Source organism: Corvus brachyrhynchos, unplaced genomic scaffold (assembly GCF_000691975.1).
Source record: "Corvus brachyrhynchos isolate BGI_N302 unplaced genomic scaffold, ASM69197v1 scaffold28, whole genome shotgun sequence".
NCBI lineage: Eukaryota > Metazoa > Chordata > Aves > Passeriformes > Corvidae > Corvus > Corvus brachyrhynchos.
The window spans coordinates 3,637,448-3,664,414 of NW_008246058.1; the positions used below are offsets into that span (position 1 = coordinate 3,637,448).

Genomic DNA, 26,967 nt, shown 5'->3' on the forward strand with positions numbered 1-26,967 from the left:
GATGCTGCACATGGTTTGACCTACACCACAGTTTATTTGTAAACATTTGTTACATGTGCCAATAATTTAACTGAACACAGACTTTGTACAATTCAATGTGTAATATTAACAATGTCACACTAGAGGAGCACAACTGTATTCAGTTACAGTTGTACTTAAAACTTCCAAAATACAAACCATTTGAAACACTGAAGAAAGTAAGAGAAAATTTGAGAACAATGAAGGAAAAGAAAAAAGTGCAATAAGTCATGATCAAAAAAACTGAAAACAAATGTAACACACTTCTTAGCTGGCTCCTGAACATCTTCAGGTATATCCATCTAGCTTCAGTACTACTTGGGTTGTGCCAGAGCATGAAGCCAAGCTGTCTTCTGCAAGTTAAAAATCTTGCTGAAACAGAAACTTAAAACAGCTTCACAATATGTAATGCACGTGATTTTCCCCACAGTCAATAAAACTACCTGAAGAAATTGATTTCATTTGTCTTTATTTGCAAAACAATATAAAATAGATTCTTTTGGTATGAAGATCTTTGAGACCTGTTGGGTGTTTACACTGTATTTAAAACAAAAGTCACATAGTTTGAAGCCTGTTGACCATCTCAAGCACTGGTGCTGTACTAGTGTCAGGAATTTCAATAGACTTCTTTGGTTGCAATTTATTCAGTAAACATCAGATATGCAGATTTGAATATTTAAGCTCCTAAACTAGTGTTGAAGCCCCTAAATTAGGGTGGCTTGAGTTCTAAGAAACTGCAACACATCTGGAATTCTCACCATTAACTGTAAGATTTATGGGTATTAACCAACTCTGAGGAACAGGCTACTTTTGTTTAGAAACTTTACTTTAGACAACCTAATAACAAAGGATATCCTTCACTCAGCAACACTGAAGAATATGCAGTGAGAACAGTAAGTTTTCATCTATTTTCAAACTTTTATACAACTTGCACTATCATCACTTTACATACTAGTATGGATAGTGCATGGCAAAATTCAATACAACATAGCAAACTAGCTCACCTACTGCAGCTCACAGTAGCACTTAAAGTAACATCTATAGCCCTGAAAGTGTAAGCCATCACCTCCTACTAAGTTCCTCCACAGTGCCAGGTACTGGCCTAATCTCCACATAACAGTTCTCACAGTAAAGGTTTTCTCAGCTATTTCTAGCAGATTGACATCCAATTCCTCTTCAATTTACTTTGGAGGAAATAAGGCAACTTAAAAACTGCTATGGAGAATATGCATGTCCAGTACAAAAAGTCACTGTAGTGTAAATGATCAACTTTATATGGATAATGTAACTGTGACATATGCAGAATGCTACTAAGCTCAGCTGCTGCCGGTAAAATTCCAGAAAAAAACAGATGCAAGAAAGCAGCACTGAGCAAACTGAAGAACTATAGACTTTCAGTTTCTTACAGCACAAGTCCTACTCTTACACTTCAGGAATGCACGTGAAGCCAATGAAAAAGAATGGGATCTTCACAGTTGGAAATTAAGTCACTGCTTTATCCTATCATGGTAGATTTGTCCTCTTCAAGCTTTTGACGTGTTTTTTTCATGCAGAACAGGACACAAACCCAAATGTTGCCATTTTTCTCCTTGCTGCTGTTCAGCACCATCTGTGCCACAGATCCTTGAGCTATTACGTGTAGCAGGATAGTAATGACAGGATGATAAAGTCTCACTTTTAGTTATGACTATTTAAAACAAGGCAGTTCTAGTAAAGAAGGGAGCTAGCAGAGAAGTCTTAACACACTGCATCGCTTGTTCTCCTCATGTGCTGAACGGGACAGACATTTTAAAGCTGGCAGTAAGTTGTTAATACCTAATATGAACAAAAGTAAAATCATGCTACATAAAGTCATCCCCTACAAATAAAGCCAGAACATTATTTAGATGAAACAGCTTACTGTTAATTTTTGTCATGATCAACAGCTAATAGTTCAAGGAACACAGATTCACTGAAGTTTCTGTCTTCACATCCTCTGCTGTTATCTTCCTTTGCTAATGACTGATGTGAAAAATCAAGACCTCTGTTCTTTCAAACATTAATCAACAGGACAGAATTAGTTATCTACCTTAAATTTAATTTATAACAACAGAAGTTTGCCCACAGGAATCATCACCAGCTTCAAATTACAGCAAAAGACTCCCAGTGGGATCAAATCTCAGACACTCCTGGTTTCACACCAAGAGGAGGATGAATCAATTATCATTAAGAACTCTGCGAACAGAGATAACCACCTCAAATCTTCCACAATTCCATACCTCCACCAAATACTGACAGGGGTGGAAGTGAACCACTCATCAGCAGTGGCCTTAGGTCATCAGCAGGACACTGAGTCTGCCCTAACTCAGCCTCCTCCTTCCATTGTACTGATTTGTCAAGGCCCCAGCATTAAGCTGAACTACAGAATTCAACAATCCTTAATGCCCCATATCATCATGATACTTTTATTTAATCAGTTGGTATCACTGAGCTTTCAGAGGAAGAATCAAATCTCTTACCTTTATACAGAAAGATTTTCAGTAATACAGTACAAAACTAAACAGAATTTATGTCTGAGTAACGAACATAGAAAACTACTATTGCAATTTTGTGGTGACAGCATAGAAATTTAACAATCATCAGAAAGCCTAGAAAGGGCATGTTTAGTTATAAAAGAAAGATTGTCTCAAGATAAAAATAGTGCTGACAGCTAAAAAGCTCTCTGTTGCAGCAAGATATGCAGTAATGAGTAACAAGTTCTAGACAGTTTAAGTACTTCCCCAATACTGCAACACAACACATTTTTGTAACACTACTTTTACATGGGTTATGCTGCAGCAGCAGTACACTTCTTAGTGGTTGGCACTAGGAATTAACCGTAATAGGAGAAAGGCATTTAGTGATCAATGCACAAAACCTCTATTTGACTTGTTCCTTAGGTGTGGTTGAAAAAAACTGAGGAAGGGGCCCATCCATTCCATTCAGATAATACACCTTCCTTGAACATGAGATTCTTGGCAGGAAGAGGAACACCCATATCTGCAGAAATCGGCTGCAGAAGTGAACTTGAAGAACCAGCATCATGGAGCTGATCCAGCGTTGAAATACCTTCCTAAAAGCAAAAAGAAGAAAACCGTGTCTTCAAAGCAAAGAATATGACAGATTAATCTAATCTGCAAATACACTTTGAGTTTCTGAAGTGTGTTACTATAATCCAATAAATACCAAATAATTATGAAGTAAAAACAGAATAAACAAAATTAAATAAGCATACAGATGCCTCAGCTGCATCTGTGCATGCATAATTTGCCTTCCAACAAACCTCTAGGGAAAACTGGGACTTAAAACTGAAGACCTAGAAAAAATAAATGAAAATCTCTAAAATCTTCAGGACAGCTATCAGACTGCTATTTATCCTCTACCATGCTAAGATGGATACATGTATTTGGAGGCAATTACTTGACCATATGCTGAAGGTATTATTTCTCAGAAGTTTGGTTTTCTCATATTAAAACTCTCATCAGCACTTTTTTTTTCCCCCTTTCTACAGTCATCAAGTAGAAAAGTGTATCTCAGAGATAACATCTAACACATTAGGACAGGAGTCACTTGAGACAGACAGTTGGTTTCAGGGCTTCAAACCTACTGGGAATCTCCAACATTCTCATCAAGAGACAGTTTCAGGATCACAGCGTCCATAACACTACCTGGTTAAATAACCTGCAAATTCATTATCTTATTGAAAACCCAGAGTTTTAGAGAAAAGTATCGTAAGACAGAGCAGCTAAGCAGATCCCATGTTACACATGCACATGGCTTGCTTCCATGCAGAATTAAGAGCAGGCTGCAGACCTGGCATTCCTCTTTGCTTACTACACAAGATCCCTATTTCCTACCTACACTCTTAAACAGTCCTTCCAGAGTATGTCGTTTTATGTATTTATACTCATTGAACACTAAGGTCTAGAGGATCTTAGGACAAGTACAAAAATGAAATCCATGTTAATATATTTTTTTTTCTAAGGAAACACATTGACTTGAGAGGCAGATAAAATTAGCATCTCCCTGGTTAGCAGTAAATCTCTCCAACATATCCAAGCAGCCACCACATAACCAGCAGAGTAGGCTGTGTTACAGCAGGAGGAGTGAAGGACAACTCTGCTGAGCAAGTGTCCTAAAAAACAATGAAAATAATTACGCACCAGGAGCAACCACAGAGTTGATACAAGTATTAAGTGAGGCTAGAGAAGGGATAGAGAAGTACTTGCTTTGTCCTTCAAGTAGCACTTGAGTGCTTAATACTGGTACCGTTTGAAGAAAAGACAAATAAAACAAACCACGTATGTTTCCATACACCCAAGAAAGGCAAGAGGGTAGGAAGGGATGACAGACCATACAGAATGATTAACATCTGGATTATTATTGCTTCTTACCTGGAATGAATGAACAAAATTAAGGACCTGAAGAGACAGCTTTCTACTGGAATGTAGGAGTTTTTGAAGGCTGGAAAAAACAAAAGAAAAGAAGCTATGGTCAAGGAACACAATTTTTCACTAGTAAAGTACCCATGTAGTAACTTGCTCACAAATAACTCCAGTAGTATCTAACATCATGTGACCAAGTTAAAAGCTTTCACACATAAAGCTTGATAATACGGTAATCACTGAAGAGGTGCTTGACTCATCTGCTCGAGTCTAGTCAGGTAAAAGCTATTTTCCACACCATTTATACTAAGTAAAATGAAACTACTGCAATTGAAAAATATTATTTTATGTAAGATACTAATATATTAGACTCATTCTTATATAGGACAGTCTGGTAACATGACTTTTATTAAATATATTAGTGACACACTGTTACAAGCAGGTCAACTACTGTAAGAACCTTAAGCTTATTTTCAAGCACCCTTACTTTTGATTTCCAGAATCATGCCTTAGGGGAAAAAAAAAAGCCACAAAAAATAATCCACAAAAACCCCCAATCCCTCACAAAACAAGAGAAACAAACCCCAAAACCCCATTGTTGAAAGAATAATCTTTCATAAAGAAAAGCTGCAGTAAAAAGCATTAGATAGCTGGATCATAAACTGTGACTAAACTTATCAAGTATGATACCAACAGTAAAGAAAATTTCCATAAGAGCTAAATGCATTTTACATCAAAGCATTACCAGCAAGCTTTCCTCCTCCACTACAGAACAATTAGGAGGAGGAAAAAAAGCCTGTGCTAGGCTAGGAAGGGAAAATGAGTAGGAAGGCACCCAAATTTACTTTTTTGCTGATCTGCTCATAGACAGTTTACAATAAAGAATTAATTTTTGCATTACAGAAACTATAAAAAAAGCCTAATCTTTATCTTACCACAACTAAGGACTACTTGTACTTATCTATGAGCCAAAAAACAACTCCCTTACACATCAGAATTACCTACTCTATAAACATAGCTCAGTTCTGCTTTATAGTCATGTAGTTGTAGGTATCTCTTCTTACAGAAGCTCCAGACATAATACACACTATCTGTTAAAGCTGCAGCCAATAAATTACAGCTCACCTTTCTTTTCTACATAATCCATGACTAGCAATTTTTCTGCAGACTTTCTGATTCAACTCAGAGCTGAAAAGTGGAATGCCAAAGCATAATTCCAGGGGAACCCATTCCAGTTCAGTTGTGGGTACTACAGAAATAAAAACAAGAGATAACTGAAGTGTTAGGGAAAAAAAGGCAAGAAAGCTCATTGGGGGGTCAACAGTCTTAGATCTGGATCCAGTAGACAGTTCATGCTTTTTGAAGACAGGTCATTTACTGAACTGCTCAAATATATAAGGGAATCTGAAGAGGAATTTAGCATTGGACTTGCCCCAGAGAATAATCAATGAATTCAGATCCCTAAAAACAAGGTAAATGTTTAATACAAGCCGTTTGTCATGTTTTTACCTTCAAGGCTTTGCTTGACTGCAGAATCCATTGAGGGTTCTTCTATTACCATCTCAAATGATTCTGTGCTCCCATTTACATCAGATCCTGATGCTAGTTCAGTCTCTCCTAAAGGCAAAGTAATTCTTACATAAACACGAACATGAATGTAAGTTTGGTTGCCTCTGCCCAAGGACTATAAAGCTATAAAACTGGAAGAAGGGATAGAGAGAAACATAGGGCCTGACTCATTTTGGGACTGAAGAGTTATTTAGGGATCCTCAACACTTATGAAAGATTAAGTTCTAGCATATAAAAATGACACAATTTGTTTTTAATATTTAAAAAAGTATTTTTTCCCTTCACTGACTGTTCTAGTTCAGCCATTTATCAATCTCTATTTGGTATTTCTGAGCTAGTCTCAAAGAAGAATTGGGAAGTAAGCCTACTGCCAATAGATTTACACTCAAAATGGGTTCCTATCTGTGTTGGATAGTATTTTGTAGAGTTATAAATCAAAGAATTTAAGCTTACGTTCACCTTTGCTCAAGTAACTGTATGTGAAATTAAGGGGACACAGACAAAAAAGACAATTATTGGTAACAAACCTCTTCCATCAGAAGCATCACTCAGCTTTCTGTTAGCACGTTGACTTGAAGGATTCAACATTGTGACATAGCCACAAAAATGCTGCAAGTCCACTTTGTTTCTCAGTATTTTTAAAGCCGTATGAATGCCCATGTTCACACGAGAGAAGGCTAAGGAGGAAACAAAACATATTCCAGCTTACAAGAGGTCTCCCCCATAACCATGTGGTTCCTCTCTAGGCCAGGTTAAGTTTTTTATTTGGATTTTTCCTGCTTGTAATGCTGCATCTTAGTGATCACATTGTTATATATGGGATAACAACAAGCATGACGTGGTATTTTATAGTACAGTAATAGAGCAAATGAGAAAGAAAAATGCAAACAGAAGACAATCTCTCCCTCCTACATAGAGATATTCAGACAGCAGAAATGGCAAGGTTCAGCTAGGAATCGGGTGTCCAGCTCTTTCAGTGCCAGAGTCTTTTATGGAAAATTCAATGCAAGATATATGCTTCACATCTGAAATTCTGAAGAATTAGAATACAGCATTAGAGCTTAACAACAGATTTTAACACTGAGCTGTTCATGTCAGGACTTGAGAGATTCTAACTTCAGGGTTTCTTCCACTGATACTAAATGAAAAACCAGACATGTCAGAGAGTACAAACATAAAAGTAACAAATTTTGAACCTAGTAAAAACTAAATGAGGAAGTTAATTTTATTTCTAATTGTGCCAGACTTTTCTAAGTGGTAGCTTAAAAAATTTTAGATTTTGTATCTGGAAATTCACACTTTTATGGCAGCTCTCACTTGGAGAGGTTATGGCCTCAACTTTGCAAAGCTTCTGTCCTACTCATCAAGGAGTTTTGGGAAGATGTTAATTCCTGCCTTTCAAAATCAGTTGAGCTAGGCAGACTTTGAAGGCATAGATTTTGCTAGCAAAACTTTTCCTGGGGAAGAAAACTCCTGGTAGTAGGTTCCTGGTGCTAATAATCAAGGTTTGTTCAGTTATGTTCTCACCTAGCAGTCAAGAAATGCTCAATGTAATATATGGAAGAATTATTTATGCAGTTAATAAATATGCTAGTTAATAAGTAAGTAGGCACAAAGAAAGATTTAGAGGTATTTGTGGAAGTTACTTCTTTACATCTGTGTTAGGAGGGAAGAGAGGCCAGAAAACAGATTCTAATTAGGTCAGAGAAGATAGAAAGGGAAAGGTGATACCTCTAAGCTCAGAACAGACTTGTCAACCATTTAAAACTTACCATTTTCTCATATGACTCATAAGATCAACAAAATTTGTTTTAAAAGGATTATTGCAACCTTACTGCACAAGGTGATGTGCAATAGATGTGTAATGTAATGTAGAAATTACACAGAAGATGATCAGTTACCTCCCTGTTGCTCAGCTTCATCAAAAGGGAAAGGTATGTGCATTGTTTCTCCCATTCCATGCATGCCATGCCCCTGAACATCAAGAAATTAAATTAGGAACAGAAAAAATACTCATCAGCTTAGCTCAGTCTCACTTGTGCTCCTTATTAAGGAGTACCAGCCAAGTTGATGAAACAAACAAATGGAGGTATTTATGCATTAAAGGTCCTCCTTAGCAGAAACAACTGAAGTACCCCACCTATCCCCTTAAAATGCATGTGGTAAACACAGTGAGGCTAAGTTTCACTGAAGAGGAGCAATTTTTCTCTCCAATTACTGGCTACAAAAGTATTTTCTAAAGGCTGAGCACTTCTGGAGCAAAAGGGAGCTTCCACCCCTGCATACAGAACATTTTTCAGCAGTCACAGGCTGCTTATAAGTTGGCCTTTGAGACTGTGCAATTTTATGTTTGTAACAATATTAAAACATCTGTTTATTTAAATGATTAATTCAAAGACTATTTCAGCTGAACCAAAGAAATTGTCGAGGAAGCCATTTTACTTCTCCCAAATAGAAAAGTTCAACCTATTCTGCTGTTTATGATAAACAGCATGTTTTGTTCATACTTTACTGTAAGAGCTAAATACCAAGCAGTCTGAAAAGGCGCATTTCTTCAGTAACAGTTCATAATACCGGTTGGTTACCTTGTGTCACTGTAAAAAGCTTGTGGGCCCCTTGCTTTCATTCCAGTTTACTATCTCCCCTACTTTAGCTACCAAAACTTGTTATGCTTGCCCACAAAACAGTAACACATACATAATGTGAATTCTGTCCAAAACCCGTGTCTTGACCGCCACTGAATCACAGCAGCACTGCCCACAGAAGTTAAACAAATTTTTCAGCTCTTGGCAAAAGTGCAGCTCTTCTACATTGTTAATAGCCTCTACCATGTAACAGCTTAACTCAAAAAATTATGCAGGTTTTCATCATTTATACAGAGCACTCTGTACCTGAATTAGAACAGCAGAATGTGTTAAAGCATCATTCAACATTGTGAGCACATTTGAAGTAGGAACTACTCCTGGGTCATGACCCCAAGATGTTATTAGTAAGCGATCATAACCCTGGAAGAGAGAAATTCAAAGTGTTTATTGTAGTAATGAATTATCTAAGCACATTAAGTGAAATACAAGAGTTAAGCATTAGTATATTGTTACAACTAGGAAGTTACCATAGGTAACTACAGCTCTACAGTGTTGTACTTGGAACCAAGGATCACTCATGTTTGTACTCCTGGTAAAGACAGAAGTTTGCCAACCTCAAAGTTAAGATGCTATTCTGGACAGGAAGTATCTGCCACCAAGTCCTGTAGAGCTACGTGGCCATTGCAGCAGCCTTCTAGCAAACCGGAGATGAATATAATCCCACATAAATTTCAAGGAAAATATAAGATGGATAAACTAACACTCCCAGCAATGAACAAAGATAAATCAACCCCCAAAACACCTATCAAGGGCAGGGTGGGAAACAGGAAGACAAAACCACTAATTAATTTCCTAGTGTCTCAGTTTTCAAGATTCAATTCCACTGCATCTCCATAAGATTTCTAGAAACCTCTTGACAGTTCCCTAAGAAAATGACATTACAAAACAGCAGCAGGAGAGAGCACTCATATTCCCACAGAGGAAAAAAGTCCAGACTGGGAGATCATTTAGTTCAAGAAAATCTGTCCTATCAGCACATTGAGATTCATGCAATATTGAAGTTTTCCAAGGCTACCACACTGAATGCTTTTTTACTAATAAAAGTGCACAATCCATACATGTACTGGTGGTTTAAACTAATGACAGACTAGGGTTTGAAGCAAAGTCATCACCAATATCCTTACAAAATGCCTTCTGCTCTAGAAGACTTGATTCACTTAATCCTATGTGATCTTACAGTAAATCTTAGAAATGGAGGTATGTACAAAATTTTTGAAATCATAAAGGGAAGGGACACATGAAAGGTTTGAGGAATGGAATCTACAAATCCTAGTGCTAGAGAGGACTGCTGATGTAGGTACACCAAAGAATGCAGTCCCTCTCTGAATGTCTCAATACCTTTCTAATATATTTAGCTCCTCAAGAATCTACAAGATGAAAAAAATGAGATGAAAACTGTAGAGGCCTCTCTGCAATAATAAACTTGAACAATACTATTTTGTAAATTCCACTGTAAGCAGCAAAACCCAAACACTGCTAAATGCCCATGGCATTTCAAATCAAAGTCAACGGATGCAAAGATTTTCTGGTTTGGGCAAGTTTAGAAGTTGTCATGGCCAGTTCCACCTACATTTGTCTACTATACAGAATATCCAGCAGTGTTCCTTTGTGGTACATTTGTCTTTATTAGCATCTCAGAGACAGAATGGCAGAAGGCAGCATCTGAAATTTTTCAGGCAGAAGTTGATCACTTGTGCTGTTTTCTGGGACTCCTTGCCAAAGCACTGTATGGACACTAAAAAGTTAGGTGGATTCAAGGCTGGAAGGAATTGAGGAAATCAGCTCATCAGTGCAGAGCCAAGAATTTGAGTCACAATCTCTGTGTACAGAGAATCACATGCAGCTCAGGGAGTTCCGAACCAGAACATGCAGGAGAGTGGAAAGGTCTTACAAGGAAGTATTACTTAATGTGCTGCTACTCCCTGCTTCCAGACACTGCTACAAGCCAGCCTATGGGGCCAGGAAGACCTTTTTTCCAACCTAATGCAACTTCTATTAAATTATTCCGTCACTTAAATTGCAGGGAGAATTACAGCCAATAACTCCAAAGTCTCCAGCATAGATTTGGACAAACTGGAAGTGATCATGATAGCTATCTTCTAAACAGGCAGAATTATGTGTAGAAGTGACGTTTCTTGCACAATACTAAAAAAAAAGCACAATATACTAGGTCTCCATCTTTTCACACTGCTCTTCTACATCTCTGTAGCACTCTCTGTGGATGGGCTAACAAACCTCAATTCTTAAGACTGCATACCACATTTTACACCAGACTTGAAAGGGGTGGCATTAAATATACTGGAGTCTCATTCTGACAGAGACATATATAGCATTCCTTTTTCACAACCTTGAAAGAAAACAAACCAAGATGCTACATAAAACTAGCTTCTAGAAAAGGAACATCATCTACAATGAATTGTACCTCTGACTTCAACTGTAATCGCTTTGAAACACTTGGAGAAGGAAGGGAGAATAAATCCATGCGCAGACTACCTGAAAAACATCTGGAAGTTTTCGAAGACGTGTTCCTTTAGAGAGCAACAGGGAGGGTGGTCCTTGTCCAGTTATATGGTATATATACAGTTTGAACCAAACTGAACTGACTTCTGGTATTGCAGGCCCAATATGCTGAAGAGAGATTATTCAAGAAATTAGAAATAACTTCATATTGCAACCATCATACATACAGATTTAATTTAAGAAGCAACAGTTTTAAAGAAATAGAAATCCAGTTTTTCAGCACTGAAGTACAAATGTATTACTCTCTACTGACTATATTCTAGGTACTTAGTCCAGTGATACAAGACTCTTCACAGAAAGGTGACAGTATTTTCTATTAATCCAAATTCAAGAACTAAAATGTCTGTCACTGACACTAATTTGAACAGAAAAACTGTTAATAAGTTAAACAAACTTAATTTACTAAATATTCACGTTTCCTCAACTTAACATTTTTTATTAGATTAATTACAGTGATATTCTACACGCTAATAATTTTGTCACTTTAAAAGGGACATCTAACAAATGTATCCAAAAAAGCTATTAGGAAGGGGGAGGGAGGGACAAATCCCTCAGCATTTTTTCACCTGGGGTGTACAGCTGCTAATAGGTCGAATTTCATTGGTGAGCGGTGCCATGGAAACCAGCAGAGTGTAATTTTTGTTGAGAACTCTGCTGCAGGTAGCTGGATCCAAACCGAGCAAACTCTCGCATCGTAACAAGTCCAAGGGGAACCCTATGTTCAAAATACAAGGTTCTTAAATTATCACTTAAAATGGAACATACAAACACAAACCATGATTTTAGATTTTCCATTCTCTGCTAAGCCATTAGGGCAGTATTTTCCACAATGAAGTTTTAAACAATTGGGGTGAATTTTAATAAATCGGCACAAAATTTTAGCAATTCTAGGCATACAGGGTTGTCTGAGACTGAACTAGTTCCTCACCAACTAACTGAACCCAGGAAATAAACACAGAGGTACTGAGGAAGTTACCTAAGTTAAAAAAAAAAAACACCACTAAAAAATTATCCCCATTAGAGGAATACATTCATTTTCATGGCTTGAAAAATATTTCTTTGACAGAACAGCTGTGAATTACTCCTCTGAAAAAACTACTCCTCTATATGGCTTTCAGAAGCATGTGATTTGAAACAGTCTCTTTCTCAAGTTCAGCTTGTCTTGCCTTTATTATGCTTTAATCTCTTGCTCTGGATCTTAAGTGCAAGCCTTGTTAACCAAATCCGTCATTCAACAAGCAAACCCAGTAACACAGTCTCAAAGGATGATGAAAAATATTTCAAAATATTTTTAAGCAAGTAGGATACTGACTGCTTTCTACAAAAGCAGCAAGGGCAGAAAGCTGAGTCTATGGCAGATAAGTAAACCAACTAAGAAGGATTTCTGAAAGTGCTCACAGTACCATTATTTGGCTGATCAGGCTGCACAGCTTGTGACCCCAGGTCTTTGTTATGCCGCAGAAACAGGATCGTGTTTCTTAGTGTGAGGGCGTGATCAAAGTATCGTTGTGCTTCCCCTTCCCCTGTGCTTTGAACCTAAACAAGAAACAAAATAAATGCATACAAGTGGCAGGTTGTTTACATAAGCATTAATTGCACCAAAGGAAAGATGAACAAATTAGAATTCTAAAGCTTTGTAATTGAGTAATAACCCTGCAGCTTATATCCAAAGGTGATCTACAGCAACTATTAAATGAAAAGCAGGTCTTGGCCATGCTAGTGGAACAGTCAAAAAGTACACAAAGACAATATCTATATATCAGAACCATGATTCAGTCTTTAGGTAAAAGGATTGAAGTGTCCAGTCATCCTGACTGGTATGAAATGATACAGCAATTGACAGCACTGCTCCTACATAATTCTACAGTTGTCCTTCTAGATTTATCTTTGAAGGTGGAGTTGGACCCTTTAACACTTCAAGTGCTGAAAAAGCATTTTGCCCAACATGTAACAACTTACCTTTTCCAGCTCCACCAAGAAGCTGTCAAGACTCTCATCTGACAGTTTCCCAACTTCAAACATTGTGACTGCATGACTTTTCAAGTTCTGGAACAACAGAACAAAACTGTCTTCTTTGAGAAGAGAATGGACAAGTAAAAGTTATATTAAGCAAACTACTTAAAAATAATAGAGATTTTTTTAATATTTATTTTTTAAATAAAGCTGTATTATATTGATGTCAGAGTAATTTAAAGCTCTACATATTTATTCTTGGCATAATACATCAAACAATTTGGACATACTGGTGAGAGATTCCCCATCATTAGAAAGGCTGTAAGGGTAGAATCAAACAGGAAGGCAATGCGCTTTGTGTGTCCACTGGACAGGTTCAGGCTGCTCACGCTGGCTGTTTCAGCTAATAGAAAACAAAAAGGAAGTAGATGATCACATCTGTTTCATTTAAAAACAGTATCATCAAGTTTAATTAAATCTAATAACAAAGAAAAAAATACATTAGTTATCACTATACCAAGTAAAACAAAATTCCCTCCTTACTATTAAACTACTGATTAACTTAATTCAGAAGCTGGTATCTTTGCATCAATTTATATCCACTATACAGATCAGTCTCATCTTCAGAAAAAAGCTATTTAGCTAAAGACTCTTAAACCAAGAAGTAGATACCACCTCCCCCACTGAATAGTCCATATGACAAAAGGATCTATATAGTCTGTGTTTAACTTATTTCTACACCCCTTTACAGCCTATGCCACTCTATAAACATAAAAATAATTTATCCTAATGTATTAAAATTTACTATTAGTGCTAACCTGGATCATCTTGACTGTTGGTATCTGTATCTGTGGCTGATGACCCAGCTTCCTGTATAGGACTTCTGTTTTCCCCACTGTCCCAGGAAAGCAGCATCTTCTGAGGATCCAAAGTACTCCTATCAATGTGAATTAAAATCCACATCTATTGGTCACTGCAGCACCAGAGAAGTATCTCTGCCTTCCAGTGCTAGTAGTCCATGCACAGGCATACCTAACACATGCCTTTCAATATGTCTAAGCCCTAAATCAGCCAAGCTTAATAACCCTCAGGGTCCTGCTTTAGCTTCAGCAGAAAGGTTTATTGGGAGGTTGAAAATATCAGATTGTGAAAAGACCTGAAAAATCAAACCACCATAATTGAAGAATCCAATGGAAAAAATCTAATCCACTTTGTTCTCACAGTCTGAAGAAGCATTAAAGAAAACAGGCATAGCAGTAAATTTTAAATGGCTTAGCAGATATTGAACTAAAAGCACCTGACAATTCTTAACTAATCCAATTTGGCATTTCAGCTTGGAGAACTCTTTGTTGACTGGTATTATCTGCCCTTTCCTGGGAGTGATATCGATGCACAGGTATGTGAGAATGTCACTGACAGAATTGCAATGGTTCCTTACACCAAACAAGCGATCTTTATGCACATATTCACTGCCAGCAGTGCCAAGAGCAACAGCCTCTCTAATAGCACACTGACAGCTGTTATTTCTAGCCCCAGGAGTGTAAAACAAATGCATATTCATCTGCTGAAAAAGTGAGCAACTAGGTACCCAAAGGTGAAAAAGCCAGCACTAAGTAACAGCACCAAATGGAGTACTCTGAATTTACAGTCTGAATTACCATTCCTCATCCTCAGATTAACATGCGGATCAAGCATTCTTGTCATTATACGCATTAGAAAGCCAAATGAGATTTGTTATTGCAGAAGTCAAAGAAAGCAACCAATAGCTTTAAAATCAGATGTTGGTTCTAAGTTTTCCCTTCAATGAGAAAAATAAGCCTAAGAAAGAGTAAAGACACTTACTTCAGTCTGTTTACTGAAGGAACATTCTTCCATGATGGATGAAGATTATCCAGGTTTATTACTTGGCCTTTCTTATGAGCAAAGCCTAACCGACAATACATGGACACAGCATTCTGCAGGAACATACATACAGAGTAAGGAACTGCTGTATGAAACCAAGGTTGCAAGACAGTGAACTTTCTGTATCCAGTTAAACAAATGCATTGCATACACATACCTTTACTAAAGATAAGTCAATCTCTAACACATTTGCCAGCTAATAAAAAAAAAAAAAAGATGAGATGAGTCAGCAATACAGTATTAACAGGGCACGTAATTCACTTTTTGGTGGGCTTTGGCACCTTTTTGTTGGTCTTACATCTAAACCCAGCCTGTACTATTAGAAGAAATTTTGTCTGCATCAAATACGATGAAAAAAGAGCACAAAACCTCATAATTGTCCCACTTGAAAGCATGCAAAAGAAATACGAGGCTATCTTCAACTTTGTAATTTCTAGGCTAACCATGTATGTATCATTCTAGGTTAGTCACGTATGTCACAAGACACACGAAGAGAGAAACAAATCCTGGATACATTTAATGGGTATTTTTCAGATATTTATTCACCAAGTTTTGAGAAGACCTTATGAAAACATATTTCTCATACTCAAACTATGCTTACGCAAAAGCTACATTCCTACTTTAAGCCAACACCCTGTGTGCTTTCACTGCCAAAGAAAAAAATTACTTGAACTTTTTTATTTCACATTAGCAAAACAGACTTTGTTCCAGTTCTAACTCATACAAAAGCCTACTTTAGCCACCTCTGTGTAAATTCATTCCAGCTAATGGAATTGTTTCACTGAACTGAAGGTATTCCTTCAAGCTTATAAAAGCTACAGGTTGGATCTTAAGCCTGGCAATATGTCTAAACAAAATCACTGTATGTCAATCAGAATCCTTAAGTGTTTTTAGCAGTGTGCTTTGGGCCATTTTCAAGTATTTCTATCGCCCTGACACAGGGTAAGTTTTACTTACCTCTGCCACATTAGTATGTTCATCTATTGAAACAAATATCTTGTACAGGAGTGTTTCAAAGTAATCACCTTGCACTCTGTTCATCACAAAACCTTCCAGTGGTGGCACTGAAATAAGAATCACTTTCAAAATTACAATTTGGTAACTTATTTATTGAACTGAAACTGTACTAAAACAGAAAAATGAGTTTACACTTCAGTTTTCATGGTACCTGCAATTTTGAGGATTTCCCAGGCACAAAGCATAAAAACCTGAAGATAGTATATGAGGTATTAAAAATTCCTCCATGCCTTAAGAAAGTAATGCCTGTCAATATGTTTTCTTATAGACACTAAAGCCACTCTAACTGGCATCAAAGCCTTGCACTCTCCAGCTCATCAACTACAGATAATTTCCAGTGTCCAGCCAATAAAATGATTTTGTAATGTGGATGGAGACTAAATCACTACTGTGATTGGAGTAGGACACAAAAAACCCCACACCACCAACATACTCCAGAACTGAGACTTCCAAAGCAATTATCTAAGCAGTAAGTCTCCTGTATTTAGAAGACTTTCACTTAAATGATCTCTATACAGCAATGCCAGGTACTTTTGCATGACCATGTTCCGAACAATGTATGCCTTTGCAGATTATAGTGAATTCAGAAACCCCTGAGAGCTATCATGGCATAACAAGCTGTTCAAAGGGCAGCCCACATGCTGTGCTAGTTTAAGCTCCTACACAGTCCCCAGACACAATCCATGACTAATTGAGATGACAATACCCATGAAGAATAGAACTGGTATCTACTAAAACCTTACATCTGTCTGGAAAGAAGTCAAAAACCCATGTATGTTTGGTAAGCTAGCTACAATTCTCCATGCTATTCTTCCTTTTCATTACAAACTTCTGGGAAGGTACTTATTAATTCATGCCATGACTCTCATAAAAGAATCTCATCTTACCTAAATATATGTTCAATATAACCTAAGAATTCAAGTTGAAATAAATTCTATACACAATAAAAACAATGTTTTAATAGGGTTGAAAACATTTAGTCAGGAAAAAGTTTCACAACTCAAGTGTTTTGTTTGAGGACACACATGGACACAGACAAGCAGCTTCCAAGACAGAGAATTACATGAAACAATTGAAAGGACAACTGAAAGGAAACTGAGTAAACACAGGTATAATAACATTAAATAGTTACTCACCTGCTATACAGCTGTCATCAGATATTGGTACATCAAGGTAAATAAATCCTTTGTTATACAAACCTTTATAAATAAAAGGACACCATTTTAGAAAAAAAAAAAAAAAAAAGCATTTTCCAAAGTACTGAAGATAGAGAGCAGACTTCCCCATCAGCCAATTCATATTTTAAAGTAATTTTTTCTAATAGCCTCCCCAGTAGGATACTCCTTTGCAATGCACAGGTCAATAAACCACACCTAATACCAACCAGGTGTTACCCTAAACCAGAGTTCCTCACTCATAGCCTGATGCAGCATGCTTGGAACTCTACAAGTACTTCCAGGACAGCACAGCAAAATGACCACAAATCAAAGCAACTCCATTTAAAAAAAATGAGCACATCTTTTCCTAAATGTTAACTTAGTTTTCACCATCATCACTGTACTGTCAAGAAGTGTGGTTTTTATCCTGAATTGGCTTTGTCAGCTGAGGATGCTGGCTACATTTGGCTACTGAGGCCAGAACTCACCCACTTGGTAGCAAGGATACAAACTAAAACACAGTTCTGGTGGTCTCACACATCCTTGCCACACATCTTCACAGAAAGTGTTTATACAACTGCAAAAGTAAATTCTGGTGCATTTCAGCACCACGCATTAGCAAAGCTGCAGCAGATACAGACAGACACTGCATACAACAAGGACAACAATATGGTAAACATTTAAACTGCACTTTCCCGGCTTGAAACTGATTTGAGCACTAACCATCTCAACTCAACTGCAGACAGAAAAGATAAATCAGTAAGAAGATTTTAAGAAATGGAAAAAAGATTACAGTATGGTTATCTTTAGAGTCTGAGGTTTGTAACAGGGATCATATAATGTTCTGAGCTGGAAGGGACTCATCACGACCATGGAGTCCAACTCCTGGCTCTGCACAGCACACCCCAAGAATCACGCCATGTGCCTGAAAGCATTGTTTAAATGTTTCTTGAACATTAGCTATACTTTAACGGCAAGGCATAAAGCTGAACTGCACAGCATAAGTAAACCAAATTTATTGTCCATGGTTCCTTTGGTGTTACCCAAGATCAGTCCATCTACACCACATTCACGATGGTGCCGGTGAAGTTACCAACAGCCCTCAGGTGAAGTGCTACTGAAAACCTGAAGTGGAACTGTCAGGATGTTTCATGAACACACAGAGCTCACCTACAGTAGGCTCACCTACACCTCAGCCTATACATCTATAGTATATTTAGTTAAATTACCACCCTCAATCAGATCTTAAATAAAATGTCTGCATTAACCCATCAACTCACTTGGATTCACGCTGATTCACTGTTCAGCACTGGCAGTAACACACTCAGCTTTGCAAAATGATGTGTATGAACAAAACAGCTTTAATGGGTCAGGATGACATTACAGATCATCAACATGCTGAGTGTGCTCTACACTGTCTCTCCTCACGATTCATTTCTTACAATTGATACAACCTTATCTACACACCTGAAATGTACTGGTTGCAGCATAGTTTGGACTCAGCAGTCCTCTTTGCCCTGAAAATATGATCCTTCTCACAGTCTCATTACTTTAATTGTCTGCACATTCTTTTTCCACACATTAGATCCTTCTAAACCTACTAAACCTGAGCTGTAACACTCTCCACAAACAACAGCAGGCCATTTATACAGAAGGATTGTGAAGTGGTCTTGGAATTCAAATTTTATTAAGCCCTATACTGTTTCAGATCCCCTCAAGAGCATGAATTTCATCTACTTCACTTTTTTAATTGTTTTGTTCTTCTCAGTAACAGGCAACGAAATTCTGCCTCAATTTCTTATTAAAAACTACAGTGGCAGGTTTGAGTGCTTGTAGTAAGCCAAACCCTTACAGACAAGACTTTTCAAGGACGATTTTGTCGGTGAATTTTCATTCCCTGATTTGCCTATACCTACTACTTGTTACGCTAAAATGAGAAGCCAGTAACAGCTGCAGATTTCTGTGAAACAAGACAACCCCATTTTATTGTATTAAAATAGTAGAAAAAGCTAAAAAACTCTCCTTTGAAAAGCAAGAAGTGCACTTTAATTACTCAGGATTACCAACTCTAACATTTTTAATTTTAGTTTCTCTTGTTCTCATCTACATTCTCTTCCCCCACAATCTTTACTGAAGGTTTCTAACAAAAGAATTTGTTGACTCAAACAGTTACAGAATAATAACAGAGCTGCTAATTGTTCACCATTAAACAATTTACAAGATCTAGACTGCAGTCTGTACAAGCTTTTGAATATTTTCCTCCAGCTCTCCTTTATGCCTCAGCTGTTTACATCGCCTTTATTCCTAGTTTCCAGACACTCCTCTCAGAATTTCCTAAGCAAAATCTAAAATCAGAAATGCTCATTAAAAACTTACTGTGAACTACATTGAAGTCTAATGAACCAGCAAGTTGAGGACCTGAATCAATTATCTTATCAATAGCAGACTTCTCTGATGTAGTACAAATCTAGGTTAAAAGAAAAAAAAAAATCACATTAGTTTCTTGTAGAAATGAGTCTATGCAACTTAGTATCATTCAAAAAACTCCCAAACACTTAAGCCTCAAATCAGTCACAAGTAATATAAGAGTATAGGGAGTAACCCACATTCCTAACCAAAATATTTGCACAGAAGAATTTAATGCAGTTCCAGTTAAAAGTCTCCAAATTTTTTAGCTTGTCCCCACATGAAATTATGCATGCTCTAGGAAAGGAAATTTATTGCACAAGAATTTGGCAAGTGAAGTCCACAGTATAACAGATTTGCTCTTTAAAACTTCCAAACTGAGTATTCACCCACACAACTGGAATCATTCTAGAAAGAGGTCCATTACAATATCAAAGTAGCTTCAAGTTAATTACCCTGGGTTGGTGGGATGTCAGAATATGAGTAGCCTAAGATATTTCAAAAAAGAAAATCCATCACTGCTTTAAATATGTTCTAATCTAAACCAAAACTTCTAGAGAAGAAAATAAATCCAGATCAAATTACTGTAAAAAAACCACCTGTGAGAAATGAAAGCTGAACGAGGATGAAACATTAAGTCATCTCACAAGCTTTTTATGTGCAAACAATGAAAAACTAAGCAGACAAAAAGAACAGAAACAATGAAAATATGCAACAAATCCACTGCCATTCTGTGCTGCAGTGCAAGTGGCAGTGGCCACTGCAGCAGACCATTCAGAGGACTGCTGGACAGGCCTCCAGAACACAGAGGTCTGATTCTCACCCCGTGTTTAGTGAGTTCCCATGTTCCAAGTGGTTCTTAGTTTACATGTTTTAAGTTTATTGGTTCAGGAGTTCTCCACCCAGTTTTATGTATAAGTTTATGTTTATGTATTTCCAAGAGTTGCTTATGTATTAGTTCTGGAAAGTTCTCCCTTCTTCGATGCCCCATTGGTCTACTCATGTAATTCCCTCCCCTAAATTATCCCTGTTATCTCCTCCTCCTCAGTCGATCCCCACTGCAACCAGTTTTCCTTCTGAAAAATTTCTGCAGTGGTACAGTCCATTTGAGATAGTAATAAAGAGCATTTCACATGCACAGATATTCATTTACCTTTATAAAAACTGATCTGTATAAACTAATAAAATAAAAATAATAAAAATAATTTTTAAAATGTGCTCTTCCCTTTGTTCCACCCCCGTATAAAATGCTGTGCTTTCCCCTTTTTCCTGGTCTTTGTCCCTGGATTTTCCACCGGCAATAAACCAGCTGGAACCTACACAGAGACCCCTCTCTGATCCTTTGCCTCTGACGATGCGTTTACACCACCTTTGTTTGGGGCGCACTCCTTGCTGCAGCTGACAGCTTTCCCTGCTTGCTGGAGCTGACAGCGTTTCCTACAAGCTGACACCGTTAGCCAGCCCCTGCCTGTTGCAGCTGACAGCTTTCCCTGCTTGCTGCAGCTGACCCCTGCCTGCAGCAGCAGAAGCCAAGGACATCTGCAGCTGGACGCTGTGCTGCCTCGGGCAGTCCCAACAGTGTCAATTCTGATACTAACTACAGTGAAGTTGAAGATTCAGTCAAAACTGACCTGTCAGGGCTTAAATATGAAATTTGAGAAAACTTATTTTGTTCCTTGTTCCCTACAAAACATATGATTGTGCATATAAGTTACCACAGACTGATTAATGCAAAACCACCTCTACACTGTACATAGTGCAGAAAGTACAAAGGGGAGAGAGGGCAGAACATGACAAAGAAAACATCACAATTTCCTTTAGTTCCAATCTCTATTTCCATAAGAGAGTTGCTGCAAATCTTTAACATAATCTTTGTCTATTTCACACAAAAGAAAGCCTCTGCTTTCATGGACTATCAGTATTCACCCAGATTTAGAGATGCAATCCATACTACTCTACCTTGATGTCATCCTCAGTGATGTAACCAGCCTGCACGACCCACCATGCTTCTATAGAGATCTCTACAGGCTTCACGGGTAACAGATCATGGGCAGTTTTCCTTCTGAAAAATTTCTGCAGTGGTACAGTCCATTTGAGATAGTAATAAAGAGCATTTCACATGCACAGATATTCATTTACCTTTATGAAAACTGATCTGTATAAACATCCATTTTTAAGTACATTATATTCACAGACTAGAGACACACATACTATACTGTTAGTGTTGTCATTTAGCAGAAGTTTCCTCTCTCAGATCACATGGAAATAGAATGGAAAAATAAAATTTACATCTGATATTGTTAAACCTTCCCATAAGCTCATCCATATTTTAAGTGTTGCTAATGAAAATCCACACTGTTCCACTGTATTAGGATCAAGTCCAAATTTAAACAATTTGTGACATTTTTTAATTTGAACAGGTAAGAGAGCACAAGTATAGAAATAGGGTATTCTAAAGAAGTTCAGTGATTTCAAAAAACACATTTTAGGAACATATTTCATTTACTTAAAGGGACAAAGTAAAACTTTCTCGATAAGCACAGTGCTAAAATATACAGTGAATGTCAGTCCAAGAAAGAAAAACTGGAGGATACTGTTTATTTACAGACCTAAACAGTTTCTCTTCCACTGCACAACCATTACTTTTTGGTTCACTATCAGGTGCATATTTCGGTAAGCTCACTTTCAGTTAAAGGACTGTGAAGCTACTGCAAGAGCACTTCTGAGTTCCCTGAAGAAAGGAAGGAACTGTTGCAAACTAAAGGCCCTGCTTCTATCAACTGCCATCACAACATTTTCCACGTGTGCTGTTCACATCCAAGGATGTCTGTGCACTCATTAGCATTGTCTTAGAGACAAACTTACACACTGCAAGGATTTACACCTAGATGGAAGACTGCTCCACAATAAACTGTGATCTCAACTGCACACATAGGAACATGGAAAAATTCCTTCAGAACCAGCATCATCATTCCCCGCTTATAGTGGCCAGGAGACATTATTTATCTGGTATTCTAAAGTACAGCTCCAAAAATATAAGATTTATAAAAATGAAAAAGTAGTAATTAATACATATGCCTTTACTATACTTTGATTTTAAACCAAAAAGATCTTTACTAACATGAGGAAATGTAATGTAATTAACAATACACTACATCATACTCAATTAGCCACACTATTAAACTGACCAGGGCCAGGAAATTATTCCATTCTGCATTTCCTATGAAATAATATGGGAGAGAGGGAGGGAAGGGTAAGGGAAAGGGAGAGAAAATTAAAGACAAACTTACTTTTGAAGACCTACATTCGTTCATTAGATCAATATACTGGTTTCTTCCTATGCCAAGAAGTCTTAGACCTGAAAAATAAGTAAGGTTTTATTTCTCTTAAGACAGGTTTAAGCTGAAGATATATTAAACATTCTTCAAAAAATCAGACCTACTTCTATAATAACCTTTTTAGTTACTCTTACCCAAAATTAAAGGACAGTTAGAGGAGCTAAATTCATTCCATATCCCCATTCATTCACTGGGTACAGGTTACGTAAAAAAAACAACAAAAAAGAAATCCCCTATCACTCCAGTCACAGGGTAGCAGGGAATAATCCAACCCTTCTCTCCTACACTCCCATCAACAACTTCAGATTAATAGTGATAGTTTTTCTTTCCCCTAACAAAGCCCATGCCATGCACTGGATTAGAACTCTAAGAATTAGACACAAAGGGCCACTTAATCTCCTAAGGAAGATAATCAAGAATCACTTGAATTAAACTGAATCAAAATTTAATTCTATAATCTCTAGCCTTCAACCATTAAAGACCCTGAACAGATAGTAGAAAAGTATTCATTGGTTTTAAACCATATTCTGTCTCAGCTTTAACTGCAGCTTTCTAGTTCAACACTAGATTTATGAAAAAATGTAATTAAGGAAGTTTAAGTCAATTATACTGCAGTCACTAACCTGCAGCTGTGGTAAGTTAACAGAATTGTTGGGGGGGGGGGAGCAGAAATGAAACAAAAACAGGAAAGCCTTTCCCTTCTTCATACTCGTGACTAATACTAGATTTCCAACAAGCGAAATTGTGCTGAGGAAAGTTCTTCATCATCTGTTTCCCTGCTGTGAACATTACACAGAGGCTAACTAGTAGTTAACTGACAATATCCTTCTAAAACCAAAACCAACTGTTTTCAAAAGCTGCAGGTTACTCCTCACCTCTCTACACACTGTCCTTAAAAAGAACTGCATGAATGTATACCAAAGGCATGAAATTAAGTGTTACTATAGGTAACTGTTCAGTGGCTGGTTTGATTAATACCCTCCTGGTGCCATCAGTTTACATTTTGCTCTGTAAGACTTCTCATTATTGATCTTACTCAGTTCTCCTATACCAGGTTCAAGGTTGTTGCTTTCCTAATCTCCCCATCCCATACCAAGAGTGGTGTAATAGATAAAACATCTGGCACATCTGATATGTCACAAAATACCAGAGCCTCTTCCCTCTCTTCTCTGGTACATCATCCCTCAATCCACATTGATGCCAATTCACAGGAGTGTCAGCAGACTCTCCGTGTCCCGCAAAATGCTGAAGTCTTCTGCCCAACACATGCCCCAAAAAGCACACTAGCTCAGTTTGCTGATGTACATGAGCTGGAAGTGCAGGCAAACAGGAATGCACAACAAGCAAGGACAGAGGCAAGGTTTTGTACCATGCCTAGCTGTGCTCAAACCAGCCCAATTCCAGTCCTGCCTGTTCAGACAGAACTCTGTATGAAGAGGACACACTCCTTAAGTGTTAAAAAAAAAATCACTATTTATAAAGTTTAAAAATCACTGTTTAAATGCTTTTACACGTTCATTCACGTGCTCATATTCAAGCAAACAGATGCCCCCAAACCCTTTTTCAGAAGCTCCTTATTTCTAACTCACTGAAAGCAGGAATTAATCTAGGTAATACTTACAGTCAGCAGCAGTGAAGTTGGGTAAAGAATCATAGCTTTTTTCACTGTTCATTATGTCCTTAAAAAGAAAATAAAACTTGTAAGTTGCAAGAAGAAAGTCATTGTTTCAGAGAAGCAGGTCCAAAATTCTGCCTGTCCTTTTTACTTTAAGAATGAAATTAATTTTAAACAGATCTATAAAAGCCAGTTCCCTTATCAAACTTGACAATTATTGACTAATCATTACACAGTAAGTTAAACACATAAAAGGTGAGACTTATGTTTAATATAAGTTTTGTAAAGAAAAATGTTGGCTGAAAGACTAATAAACAAAATCCTGTATCTCTCTTCACAAAAACAAACCAGCACACAGAATCACCAACAGTAATAACAGAATAAACAAACAACTAATCCATTATGTCTGCAATCACTGTACACAAAATAAAATAAAAGCACTTCAAATATCCAACAAAAATAAAAGAAGGTTGCCAGAGTGCTGACAGAAAACAGAACCATCTTTGTTCTCATAAAAACAGATCTGCTTCAGGCTTCTCAAAAAGTTTCCAGTATGGTTAAAATGAGGTATTTCTTTTACAGTTTGAAGTGAAGACACAAATGTCAAACATCAAAAGAGAGAGTCTGGTCTCAGAGCGAGTCCCATCCCAGAAACACATGACGAAAGTCCAGCTCTTGAAAGGTTAATGAGGCAGAAAACACTGCAGGTAAAAGCACTTCTCCAGAAACTTTCCTTGCAGGCCTACACAAAACCAAACAAACTACCTGACACTGCCTCGTACACATTACTGGGCCATTACCAACATCTCCAGACAGAGAACAACACCCTCCCACCACAGTTCTGCACTCACCTCCATTATGCCTGTGTAATAGGAAAATGGTGTTACCCTCAGACCTTTTACCATGATGTCAGACAAATGATATGGGTACAGCATGAGATGATCTCGACTGTATTTTAACAGATCTTCATAATATTTACGTTCATCTTTCTTGACATGCTTAACTACAAGGGGAGAAAAAGTTAACAATGTTCTATGACATTCAACTTTTTTAAAAAGTGTTACAACAAAGGATTAAAAATAGCAGAATGGCAATTGCAGAAAACTACAAGCAAAATAAAGTAGTGGTGCAAGGAATTCAGCATCCAAGAATTACTACATATGATACAAGTCGCCTCAGAGACTTTAAGGAGCAGATTTATCTAAAAGATTGCCAGGAAGTGGCCCATTGAGACAGAGCTCGTGCACGCTGTAGAAAGTTACCTTTCAATTAGTGAAATTATTATCTGCTTTGGGAAGACAGATTCAGTCAATGTAAACTAAATTGAAAGTCTGCAAACAAGTCATAGCCAAAAGCTCCTGTGAGTCAGGGTAACTGTCTGCATCTCACCTAGTGACAGGCTTCACTAGTCAAATCCTCTCTTAACATCTCTTAATTACTTCAAAAATGTCAGCAGAACTACAGTAGGAATTCAGTTCCACCTGCCAATGCAGTAACCTTCAAGAGTGCTTTGCTAGAAAAGTTGCCGTATGGACTCAGAAGCAAAGATTTTTCATGATCTTTTATTATTTAAAAGCATTTATTTTCAAGGAAAGAAGGAAGGACCTTCTTGTTTTTGCCGCTTTACAGTAAAGACAAGCTTCCACACAGAAGACTGGGGCAGGAATCAGAAGTTACTTTTCTTCTTTACTCACCTAAGTTATTGCGGTATCGCAACTGATTGCGGATGCTGTAGAGTATGACTTGCCTTTCATATTCCCTCTGGGAGTTTCCAAGACCCTTGAAAACATAAAGGCCTTTTAACTGACTTGCACAACCCCCCACCTTTTAGTTAAACCACTGCAAAGTGTCTTACGAGGAAACATGTGCAGGCAGTTGTCATTGCTCAGGGAGTCTCCCAGTTGAACAATGACAATATCTTTAGTCTCTCTCTGAGTTCAAAATACCTTTAAATAGGTCTCTACATAGGATGCATATTTAAGCAATCATTTTTAGATTTTTTTTTTCCTAATACCACTCTGATAAAAAGGGAGCATCTGATTTTCAAATCAAAGACATGATTAATCAAACATTTACCAAGCATTCAGTGCCTTTCAGCCTTGAGAAATTACTCAGAATTCGTGTAGCACAAACCAAGCATGGTGAATTAGGTGAAGCTTTAGTTGCTGTACCTAAGAAACTTTTAACACACACAAAGAAAAAAAAAAAAGTGGAACAGCTCAAGTTGCAGCTTTGCGGAAGTAAAACTATCAAGTGATCCTAGATCACAAGATTAAGGAACAAGCACAGCACATTACTTGACTGTCATGAAAGACGATAAAAAGAGAACTTTGGTTCATGCTTCAGATGCCTTATTTCAAAAACTGTCCCTTCAATATTCCCCATATTACTCTTTTATATCTGCAACAAGTGATCTGGGTTGTT

General features: G+C 37.4%; 1 protein-coding gene across 1 annotated transcript; it reads right to left on the reverse strand.

The window, feature by feature from the left end:
• Positions 1-11: 11 nt before the first annotated feature.
• On the reverse strand, positions 12-26,318 carry FAM91A1 (family with sequence similarity 91 member A1). The gene is made up of 23 exons (XM_017746089.1): positions 26,238-26,318; positions 25,395-25,546; positions 24,550-24,607; positions 22,881-22,948; positions 21,550-21,663; positions 19,561-19,651; positions 17,164-17,226; positions 15,968-16,074; positions 15,168-15,206; positions 14,951-15,063; positions 13,927-14,045; positions 13,399-13,511; positions 13,115-13,201; positions 12,559-12,691; positions 11,722-11,870; positions 11,129-11,263; positions 8,882-8,995; positions 7,892-7,964; positions 6,518-6,667; positions 5,931-6,038; positions 5,547-5,670; positions 4,431-4,500; positions 12-3,109 (listed from the first exon to the last, which is right to left on the reverse strand). The coding sequence occupies exons 2-23, from the start codon at positions 25,476-25,478 to the stop codon at positions 2,933-2,935; spliced, it is 2,289 nt and encodes a 762-aa protein (XP_017601578.1). The 5' UTR covers positions 25,479-25,546; positions 26,238-26,318; the 3' UTR covers positions 12-2,932.
• Between the last annotated feature and the right edge of the window lie 649 nt (positions 26,319-26,967).